Source organism: Leucoraja erinacea, chromosome 17 (assembly GCF_028641065.1).
Source record: "Leucoraja erinacea ecotype New England chromosome 17, Leri_hhj_1, whole genome shotgun sequence".
In the NCBI taxonomy this organism is placed as follows: Eukaryota; Metazoa; Chordata; class Chondrichthyes; order Rajiformes; family Rajidae; genus Leucoraja; species Leucoraja erinaceus.
In genome coordinates this window covers 40419927-40432129 of record NC_073393.1, presented here as the reverse complement: position 1 = coordinate 40432129, position 12203 = coordinate 40419927, and the positions used below count along the sequence as shown (strand labels likewise).

Genomic DNA, 12203 nt, shown 5'->3' with positions numbered 1-12203 from the left:
CCCTCGCTTCCTCTCCCTCCTTCCTCTCTAGCCCTCCCTCTCTCTCCCACCCTCCCTTTTTATCTCCCTCCCTCTTATTCCCTCCCTCCCTCTCTCCCCTAACAGTCTGTGACCCATAGCGCTGTGGCCATTGCGCTATGTGTAAAGGCAATAGTGCTCCAGCTGGGAGCGCTATTTTTAGAACCTATAGTGCTGTTTGTTAAATTCCCACCGTTAAACTGACAGCGCTGTTTAAACCTGGAGTGGGACAGGCAGATCAAAGCTTCCAGATCTTGAAATTTAAAATACTAATAGATTTAATCTGCTATAATTTTTAGAGGTACAGTATGACTTTTTATATCCTTGCATTTTTTAAGCAGCAAGATGAAACAGGAAGTCGTGCTGATTTAAAAAAAAACATATTTTACAAAGTAAATCAGTACATCTGTATTCTGATCACATTTCTGTACAAAATATAGAAAATACGGATTACTTGGCAGCTCTGTACATGTATAGGACAGGTTTGGAGGGGTACGGGCCAAACATGGGCAAGTGGGACTAGTGTAGCTGGGAATATGTTGGTAGGCAAGTTGGGCCAAAGGGCCCGTTCCTGCACTGTATCACTCTATCACAAGAGGTGAAGAATCTGGACTCTGTCTACTGGTTGTGCCGAGGATGAACTATGGGATAGATCATGTTCGGCTATTTATTGAAGATGCACATGATTGAAAATCGTTTTTGCCTACTTTCACCAGCAAGATTGCTAATAAATTTTAAATAGACCATATCAAAGGAACTAATTGAAACATACACAAGAGGACTCAAAGTGCTGGAGTAACTCAGCAGTTCAGGCAGCAAGTCTGGAGAACATGGACAGGTGATATTTTGGGTCGAGACCCTTCTCTACTAATTGGAACATAGCAGCTTTTCTACTTCTCCACACAAGAGAATTCCTTCATGTCTGGTACTATTCCAATAAACTGCTGCCTACAATAAAATTCCAGTAATCCAACACTCTGTGATCCAGATCATTGGCTGTTACTCCTATTGTTACTCCTAGTGTAAACCCACTTTTATTTCATTACTTTTACGTTACACGCTAATATGAAACCTTTTCCAGTGAACCCAAGATTAAAAGAAGTGGGAAAGATACAAACACTCCAGAGACCAGTTCACTGCTGGCCGCACTCTCCACTTGTACTCTGGACCCCTAGTTCACAAACCGGACTAATGAGTGGATTAGAAAATAAACCATCAGGGTTTGTTTATGTTTAGAGATACAGCACAGAAACAGGCCCTTCGGCCCACCAAGTCCATGCTGATCAGCAATGCCCGCACACTAACACTGTCCTACACACACTAGGGACAATTTACAATTTTACCAATCCAACCACCTTACAAACCTGCACGTCTTTGGATTGTGGGTGGATTTCTGAGTAACTAAATGCCAGATTATCAGTGCTTTACTGGTACACTTTTCTAAAGTGTGGTGGTATAAATTTAACACAATATTCAATGGCCTCTGTCCATTTTTTCTTTATTGATGCAGATAAGTATTGCATATATTTTCCTGATCGTGCTATTTCCTGCCATTTTCAGGCCATCTTTAACTGCAATATGTCTGGAAGAGCTTTGTAAAAGCAAAATCAAATACCAAACTGATATGTGAAAGGGAGGTTTACTGAAAGCTCGGTACGTTTGAAGAGGTACATTTGAAGGAATGTCACAAAGGAAGATAGAAAGTGGGAAAGGTAGGGAACTGCAGAACTCAACACTTCAGCAATGATCACCAACAAATGGTGAATGCAGTTTACAAAGACAGGACTAGGGCAAATTTGCTTTATCTGTCCATTAGAAAGAATTTAAGACAACAATCCTCTTTTGCTGATATTAGGCAACAATGTTGTGAGTTGAGCTTCACTTTATGACCTGCAGTATCTTATGCAACAGCAAGCTAGATGGAGAACTATTCCCACGCACAGATCACCAACACACCAATGATAAAGATCCACGAGTAGCTAAATTATATCTTTGGATAATTATAATCTTAAATCTTTATTTCTTACAAAAGCAAGTACTCAGATTATTGCATACATAATAAAGCCCATTGGTTATCGTTAAACAGTAGCATACAGTCAAATTAATGATATGAGTACCTGCTAGCCTTTTGTCCATGTTGTACTGCAGCTACTGGTGAAGTATTCACTTTTTGAATGAAGTTTTTCAAGATAGTCCAACACTTATAAAACTGAGCGTGACAGTTCCTACAGATATACTGTGGCAAAGTGGAATCCTGCCTCACAACAACACCAACTAGCTTCTGGAAATCACCACAGAAAGTCTGTTGTGCTCTGCGCTGCCTCTCTGGACTCGTTTCAATCAGAGGAACTTTTGCAAAAACATTACGAAGGCTCCTGGAGGAAAACTTTCCATGGCATAGACGGCAGTAGCTGGTGGTCATAATAAGAGATGCAGCTAATGAGAAATAGAAACAGATATAATGTGAGTTAATGCACAGTAGGGTGGGAATCAAATATTTAAGATTTTTATAAATATATTTCACTTAGCACAATGAGATATAAGGCCAGATACATTTATGAATTATTATTGCTACTACACAAATACAAATAAAATTGTGACCTTGATTTTTAGAAAGCACATGATTTAATTCTGAAGATTAGTATTCAGGGATAAAAGGACAATTGATCATGCTACTGGTGCAGAAATAATGGAAACTGGTACAGCAAATCAAGAATGTTTTGGAAAAGGACCTCAACTAATTCTCATTAGTTTTTGTTGTTTTTTTTAATTTGTATTTTTTATTAGAAGCAATGTGCAGTAGTATAAACCGTGGCATAAGACATAATACATTTTGTGTACAACTTCTTGTTTTAAATTTAACAATAGAAATGTCACAGAAGAAAGAAAAAGAGAGTAAAGAGAAGAGTAAGGGAAATAGTGATGTGTAAACCCCTGGAGTACCACTCTAGGAGTTAACAAGTGATAGTTTGTAGAAGGATAGAGAGAAGAAACCCATAGAGTTGTAAAAAAAAAGGAAAAAAAGAAAGAATGGAAAAACAGAAATGGGATATACCTACTTCTTATCTTTCCACACCCCTCACCCAGTTCAGAAACGGTTAATTTCCAGAGTTGTGTTGCACTATATTATACTTGTAATAAGTCGATGAAAGGAGACCATATCTTTAAGAATTGCTCTGATTTTCCTGCTCGGACGAATCTCATATCTTCAAGATGTAGCATCTCAGACATGCTTGTGATCCACATTTTAAGCGTTGGGGTGGGTGCATTTTTCCAAAATTTAGGTATAAGTTTTTTTGTTGTTTAACATTAAAATAAGAATATTTCTAGTTGTTAGTTGTTAACATTAAAATAAGAATATTTCTATTTTGGAGTCTGTATGAAAAATATGAGAGAAATATTATTCTTAATAAGAACAGAAAATGCTAGAAATACTTAACAAGTCAGGCCACACCTGTGGGAAGAATAACAGGGTCAACATTTCAAGTCAAAGACTCTCCCTCGAAATTAGGAAGGAGACCAAACAAGCTCTTTAAACTACAGGGGTGGTGGAGGAAGGGGGTAATCTCCAAAAGCTTAAAATGAGCTTGACTATGGGGATAAACCGTAAAATAAATATTCTGTTTCATGAGTGAATGGGAGCAATTAGAGTAAGAGAATATGCAAAAGATCATAGGCCAAAGAATGTGGTAGTTACACAATGCAGAGCAGGTACGCATGCCTGGTGATTCACACTGGGAATACTCTCCAATCTAAGATGGAAAGAATAGGAAAATAAAGTAATATATAAACCAACTGAACCTTTTTTCCCCTTACCTGCCAGGATGCTTCTCTGCTCTGCCTTTTGTAACTCCTATATTCTCTTGTCTATGTTATTTTGTCTCTGTTCTCATTCTCTAACTGCACCTACTCACTAATCAGATTACTGTTTATAGCTTCTCTACATGGTCACCCTGGTTTTACCCTGCCAGAGACACCGCCATCCTCCACCCTCATTGCAGTTTAATGTTCTCCTATGCAGTTCCAGAAACATCAACACAGTTTCAGTTTCCACAGCTGCGACCTAATCTACTGAATATTTCCAGCATTTTCTGTTTAATTGTAGATTACTAGCAACTACAGTTTAAAAAATAAATTCACTATTATTCTCAATGTCCAGTATATTGAACAATAGTATAAAAGCACAATACTAATCATTTCAATGTGCCTGCCTTTCCTGATATGTATTGACTTAACATTTTCATTATCCCTATGGAATCATCTTAATATTTAAATTTATTTTGATTATACAGAAGTTTCATGAATGAAAATGATACGATAGAATCTTATTTATCCCAGGAATGAAATTAATTTGCAAAATTACAAAAGAATGTAATTTTGTAATTTACTTATCTGTAGTAATATTACAATGATTTTTTTTGGGCTCAAAATTTTAATGAATAATCCAGAAATAAGAAATAAAGAACATAAATACATTGATGCAGCTTTTATTAATTAGGACTGACATTTCACACCTTTTTTTGTGTTGTCACCGTTTAATTAATTGTTGGTCCTTTCAGCATTGACATTCTAAATACAGGTACCTTATTTCCCGGCAATGAAGACGCTATTTTTTACCCAAAAATAAGGCACAAACATTTACCTGCGTCTTGGAGGCCGAGGGTTAGGTTGTTTGCCAAGAAAGACAGACTTGGCTACCCCTCAGTACAGCAGCATCAAGAACGATGTTGTGTACTGAGGAATAGCCAAGTCTATCCCTCATTGCTGGCAGCTGATGGGAAGCGGCTGTGAAAGGACAGCGCCGCTGGGGGGGTCTCTCTCTCTCTCTCTCTCTCTCTCTCTCTCCCCTCCGCCCCTCCCCTCCCTGTCCCCCCCCTGTCCCTCCCCCCTCCCCTCCCTCCTTCCTCCACCCCTCCCTCCTCCTTCCCCCCCCCCCTCCTCTCCCCCCCTCTCTATCCCCCCCCTCTCCTCTTCCCCCTCCTCCTCCTTCCCCCCGCCCTCCTCATCCTCACCCCCCCCTTCACCCTCCCCTTTTCCTCTCCCACCCCTTCCTCCTACCCAGTCCCGGGGCAGGCGACCTGGGAACTGCAGCCAGTCCCGGGGCACGCAGGCAATGTTTCCCACCTCTGGACTAAACCAAACCCTTGATCCTGTCCCACCATCCTTTTCTCAAAATTTAGCAACTTAAATTGGGGGTGCGTCTTCGACGCAGGTGCATCTTCATTGCCGGGAAATATGGTAAATCAAGTACAAGACATTGTAATATGACTGCAAAATGAAAATCCCAACCCTTGCACAGTGAGTCTGACTCAAGGACGAAGTACCAGCTTCCGACCATCTTTTCATTGATCATTTTCTCTTTGCAAAAGTTCTAGAGACTCTTATCGGCCAAAAGTGGATACTGAACATTAACACATCAGAGTTCCAAGGTAATAAAGCATGCAGTAATCATTTATTTTTTAAGTTTTAGTTTGTTGAAAATACATTGCAAGTTTAAGGTGGAGTTATGATTTTGTTTTCTTAATTTAGTTTTGGTCCGTTGAAAATGCAATTGAGAGGTTGAGCTCTTTGCAAGACTTCAGTTATGACTTAGTTTTATTTTTATTTTTATTATTTTTGGAAACGCAATTGAGAGATTGAGCTCATTGCAAGTTTAAGGGTGAGTTTGACTCCATTTGGTCTTATTTTATCTTCCTCAATCAAGATCACAATTGACAGGTTGACTAATTGTGTCACATATCCTATGTGATTGAAAATCCAAGTGAGAGGTTGAGCTCATTACATGGTTTGGTCAAGTTCGTCGTTTATTTTTTCGTAATGTTCGTCTTTTATTTCTATTTTGATTCATGTCCTTTCAATGGCACCTAGTAGTTTGTTTTAGTTGCAAATACATAAATGTAAGTATATCTTGGGAAATATAGGAATGTTTAAAAATTGATTATAGAGTGTAAGGCCTTATCTTAGAATAGCGACATACATAAGATGAGAATTTTTATTTGGGAACGCTCCCAAATTATAGAGTATAAGAATAAGTTTAAAATTGATTGTAGAGTATAAGGCCCTTTCTGGACCTTCCTACTCCACCACCACCCGATCCCCAACAATTGGATCATGAGACCCACCAGACGTTCACTGCCCTGAAACGAGCCCAGACTCAGGCACAGGCCCTGGGTCTGCCAGACTTCGAGAAGCCATTCAATCTTTTTGTGCATCACAAGTCAGGTTTCGCACTGTCTGTCCTCACTCAGCTTCATGGAAACCACCAACGTCCATTCGCCTACTGCAGCACCCAGCTCGACCCAGTCAGCAAAGCCTTACCTGGATGTCTTCCATCGCTGGCTCCAGCATACTATTCAGTGAACCAAGCACAATCCATCACATTAAACCACCGCATGTCCCCCTTTCAGTTGACATTCTCCTCACAAAATACGCCACACAGCCTCTGACGATTGCCCGCCTTTCAAAGTACGAGGTGGAACTTCTGTCCAAACCCAACATCACCATCAGGCGGTGCATCACCATCAACCCCACTACCCTCTTACCCAACAAAAGATGACAGCGACCCCCATTGCTGCGAGACATTTACAATCGCAGTCAGCAAACCCCGTGTCCACCTCACTGACATTCCACTGCCTCACCCGGACCTGATTCTCTTCATTGATGGCTTGGCACTATGAAACTGCAAAGGACACAGCAGCTATTCGCACTTACAAGAGCATGCATCCTCACCAGGGCTTCCATTCACAGGTAAAGGAGGCCCAGCTTGACCCAGCAGACAGGAGGTTTGGAACCTTGCGATTTTGTTTATATCAAGACCTTCATGCGAAAAACTAATCTGCACCCCCACTTTGAGGGACCCTTCCAAGTCCTTCTAACTACAAATACAGTGGTCAAAATCAAAGAACGTCCTACCTGGGTCCACGCGTCACACTACAAAAAGGCCGCACCACAACAGTAACATAATCGCATAGAAGAAGCCTTATCTCCAAGAATGTGGGTTTTGTGGACTCTTGCCATTATGGTGACACTCAATTGTAATGCCTTCTTATACATGACGCATACTTATGCCAAAACTACTAACACATCTGCATGCTGGCTTTGTACACATGTCCCCACTAACAATTAGGGTGGTACCAACCATCCTTTGTTGCCAACACCTCCTCACCCCCCTTCTAGGTCACTACCAGCCCTAATTGCATACAGCAACATACATTGTGTGTGCAGGCACAAAGCATACCCCTGACTGCTGGCCAATTGGACAGGATCTTGCTACCTAGGCTACGTAATCCCATATATATATACACGCACACAATGTAAAAACGTTGGGGGCAGTAGTGCACAGGATCTACCACAAGGTCAGTCGAGACATAACTGAAACAGAACGGTACTTCGCTATCCTCTTCCCCACGCATGGATGATTCCCTAGAATGATTCAAGAAGTTAGGTCGGCAGCGACAACTATGGAGAAATTGGGAAACTATAGAGTCCCTTTGGAAGAAATCAGCCTACTACAGGGACTCATCAGTCATTGTCATAGTCGCCACCCTGTATTGTATTGCTGCCTTAATCCGACATTGCTGCACTCCGCTAGCTACCATAGAGCTGCCAACTCTCACACATTGAGCGTGAGAATCACGCATTTCACCAAATTCTCACGCTCTCACTTTGATCACAAATTTCTCATGCTCTGTCATGGGAAATTCTGTGATCACCGAGAATTTCAAAACTAATATCAACTGCATGGGCCGCGGGTGTTGGAGAGCCGGGGCGGAGGGAGGGATGGATCAGTGGGGGGCAGATGCGGACGGGGAGTCGGGGTATTCGAGTGTTTGCGGGGCTAGCGAGTTGCTCGCTGCAGCTCTGGCAATGGAGCAGCCTCAGTGCAAGAGTCCCGGGACGGCGGAGGCGTCGGAAGCGTTATGCTGCTGCTGTGAGAGTCTCTGTTCCCGAATTCGCCCTGGTGACCGGCATGGATTAGGCAGTGTCTCGGTGCAGCCTGGAGGATAATCAGTGGCTGCTGGAAGTAGGTACCAAGCACTGGGTAGAAACGGTGGAAGATAGTGGCATTGGAGAAAGCATCCTGCTTGCCTGCTATATTTTCACTTACTGTAACTGCAGGAAAAATGTTCCCAATGTTGGGGAAGTTCAGAACCAGGGGTCACACAGTTTAAGAATAAGGGGTAGGTCATTTAGGACTGAGATGAGGACAAACTTTCTTCACCCAGAAAGATGTGAATCTGTGGAATTCGCTGCCACAGAAGACAGCGGAGGCCAATTCACTGGATGTTTTCAAAAGAGAGTTACATTTAGCTCTTGGGGCTAGCGAAACCAAGGGATATGGGGAAAAAACAGGAAAGAGGTACTGATTTTAGATATACAGACATGATCATATTGAATGGCAGTGATGGCTCGAAGGGCCAAATGGCTTATTCCTGCACCTATTTTCTATGTTTCTATGCTTGAGTATATGGCAATAAAACTCAATCACTTGATTTTGAAGCATTCATGCATGGTGGAGGTGCAATGTAGTCACAGTGTGATACAGTGTGAAAACAGGCCCTTCGGCCCAATTTGCCCACACCCGCCAACATGTCCCAGCTACACTACTTGCTTTTGTTTCATATCCCTCCAAACCTGTCCTATCCATGTATCAGTCTAACTGTTTCTCAATTGTTGGGATAGTCACTGCCTCAACTACCTCCTCTGGCAGCTTGTTCCATTCACCCACCACCCTTTGTGTGGAAAAAGTTACCCCTTAAAAAGTTACCTCTTAAAAATACTTCAAACAAAAAACATTGAAATCATACTTCTACAATGCTCTAAAACATTGATTTGAATACATCAAATTTCAAAAAGTCCCTACCCTGGGAGGGATGCACCCTCCTCCCACACTCTCGCCCCTCCCACACTCTCCCCCCTCTCGGTTGCTCCACTCCCTCGCCGAGTACCCCCAAGGCCAGTGATCACTGATTGCTCAGGCCCCCACACTTTCAAAAATACTCCGTGGTCCCTGGTTTGGACGGAGAGCACTGCCAGATGTGAGCGGGGAACTGAGGCCAGTTTTCCGTGATGTCTGGATCTCAATGTTCAGCACTTCATGTTTCGGAGTTGGCTAATGTTATTGATTTGTAATTAGCCCAATTTGCCCGAGTTGACAAAACCTTAATTTATTCATCTGGAATATCTAGGGGGATGGGCTAAGTGTAAAAATATATTTGACAGGTTGAATAGAAATGTCCCCAATCTCAATCCCCAAGACCCTGGTAAGAGCCTCATCTATAATAGAAGAGGGGAACCCCCGTTCCCTGAAGAATGAGGACATCTCCAATGCCCTGGTTCGGAACACCTCATCCTGGGTGCAGATGCGGCGTAGATGGAGGAATTGGGAGTAGGGGATGGAGTCCTTACAGGGAGCAGGGTGGGAAGAAGTGTAGTCCAGATAGCCATGGGAGTCAATGGGTTTATAGTAGATGTCGGTCAGTAGTCTATCACCTGCGATGGAGATAGTGAGGTCTAGAAATGGTAGGGAAAAATCGGAAATGGTCCAGGTGTATTTGAGTGCCGGATGGAAGTAAGTGGTGAAATGGATGAAGTCAGTGAGTTGTGTGTGGGTGCAGGAGGTAGCACCAATGCAGTCGTCGATGTAGCGGAGGTAGAGTTTGGGGATAGGGTCGCAGTACGTCTCGAACAAAGATTGTTCGACGTACCCTACAAAAAGGCAGGCATAGCTGGGGCCCATAGCTACGCCTTGTATTTGGAGGAAATGGGAGGAGTCAAACCAAAAGTTGTTAAGGGAGTATGTACGCTATTTGCACGCTCTCCCTATGACCATGTTTGTAAGTCAGTTGGTACGTTGACCACTGTAACCTGTTCTTTACATGCACATGAATAGTAGAATCTCAGGGACATTGTTGGGAATGTGGGAGAATATAATGGGATTAGTGTAGGATTGGTGCAAACAGTGTGTACTCAGAGGGTCAAAGGCCCTGTTTCTGTGCTATATGACTACTGTAGGATCCGAAAGAATATCTAATATGGAGAAATGTAAAGAATATTTTTTCAAATGGATTGGACAAATTGACGTGAAAGACCAAAGGTCCCTACAATTGTTCAAATTGCCCAAGAAGATTTTAAGTTGATGCATTGGAGCATGATTAAACACTCAAAGGCTTGCACCATGAATTGATTTGGTAAATTTCCCATGTCATTGTTAAGGCTTGACAATATCATACATACGATACATTAAGTTTGAAGTGTATTGACAATTTTGCTGCATTTTTGGACACGGCAGATCCCCAAATCTGCATTTATGATAAAGAACTATTGTTGTTGTCACTGGATGTAGGTGAAACTGTGTATTAGTGGTGAAAGGTTGGTGGGGATGAAGCAGCTACTGCAATGTTGTCTGCTTCAGACACTTCAGTGTATAATTAATAATTACTACCAAGTATTCTGTATGCTAGACTACTTTCCACAAACGGCTCTCAGTTTACCGCCTCATGAACAAAATGGTAATTTCGACAACACGACATTTAAGTATCGGCCAAAATAGTTTGGGGAGGTCAAAAGGTTTCATTCTATCCTAACGAAGGACAAATGTTAAAATGATCATAACCAAATCTGTGAGGATTATGAAGGTATCCATATGAAGGTATCCATCTGCTGTCATAAGGAATAGGAGTGGAATTAGGCCATTCGGCCCATCAAGTCTACTCCACTATTCAATAATTGTTGATCTATCTCTCCCTCCTAACCCCATTCTCCTTCCTGCCTTCTCCACATAGCCTCTGACACCTAGACTGATCAAGAATATATCTATCTCTGCCTTTAAAATATCCATTGACTTTGCCTCCACAGCCTTCAGTGGCAAAGAATTCCACAGATTCACCATCCGCTGTCAATGGAGTTGAAAGTGAATCGGATCTGCTTGGCGTCGAAAAGGCTCGGTTATTTATCTCTCTCCCTACCGACCACCACTGACCCGGCCCAGGCCCGCTCACAGCTGCCAACAGACGTGGCTCGGCTCGGCCCAGCCCCCCTCCCCTCCTAAGCTGTCACCGATCTGGCTCGGCCCCGGCCTCCACCTATTCCTGACCTGACCTGTCCAGGCCTAACCCGGCCCCCACTGACCTGTCCCTGCCCAGCCCTGGCACCCACCCCCACTGCCACTGACCCAGCTCGGCCCTGGGCCCCGGCTCGGCCCAGCTCTGGCACCCCAGCCCCACTGACCTGTCGGGGCCCGGCCTGTGGCCGGCGGCTCTGCCTCTGCCTCCCCCGTGGGGCCGGGGCCGCCGGGCGCGGAGCCAGCGCTGCCGCTGGGCCTCCGACAGCCGCTCCATCTTCTGCGCCACGGCTGAGGACACGAAGCGCCCGCACTTGTTCCGCTTCATCCTCCTCCTGCTCCTCCTCCTCCTCCTCCGACGCGAGGACAACTTCAAACCATAAACATTCTCCTTCAATTAGATCGAGAGTCGCCAAACGGGGACTGTAAACAACCGGAATCGGCAGCAGCAGGAGCGGCGGAGCAGAGTGTCCGCGCTGCCCCACGATGCCCAGTCAACCGTTCCGCCGCCGCGGGGGAGACGCAGGCAGCAGACACTGAAATGCTGGAGTAACTCAGCGGGACAGGCAGCATCTCTGGACACAAGTAACGATGTTCAGGGACCAGATTCTGGCTCCACCATTCCTTGATCATCGTTACATCTTGCATATTCATTCATTTCTATATCTCTCTACATTCTATATTGTTCCATAGCTCCCGCTTCCCTTTCAGTATGAAGAAGGGTCTTGACCCGAAACGTTCCTGTCCCGCTGAGATACTCCAGCATGTTGTACTTGGGCCAATATTTAATGTTGGATAACCAATGATTAGAGGTGTGTCTTTGTCTATCTCTATCTCTCCATATCACCGCCTATATATCTCCCGTTGCCCTTTCCCCTGACTCTCAGTCTGGAGAGAAGGAACAGGTGACGTTTCGGGTCGAGACCCTTCTTTAGACATAGTCCGGGGGGTTCGAGAGATATGGAACAACAGCTCTAGGGACTAGCGGAATCAAGGGATATGGGGAGAAGGCAGGCAGGGGTTATTGATTGGGGATGATCAGCCATGATTTTGGTCCATTGTCAAGGTACGTGAAGCCAACAGTTGTGAACCTGGGTTTTAGGATGGACAGTGACTTTAAATT

At 43.8% G+C, this 12203-nt stretch overlaps 1 protein-coding gene across 1 annotated transcript in view; it reads right to left on the bottom strand.

The window, feature by feature from the left end:
- The window catches only part of LOC129705460 (zinc finger protein 276-like), a 46815-nt gene extending 34896 nt beyond the window's left edge, over nt 1-11919 (bottom strand). Inside the window, 3 exon segments of the mRNA XM_055649033.1 lie at nt 2136-2454; nt 11248-11299; nt 11301-11919. Of these exon segments, the coding sequence (XP_055505008.1) occupies nt 2136-2454; nt 11248-11299; nt 11301-11408 (479 nt within the window). The 5' untranslated portion in view covers nt 11409-11919.
- Between the last annotated feature and the right edge of the window lie 284 nt (nt 11920-12203).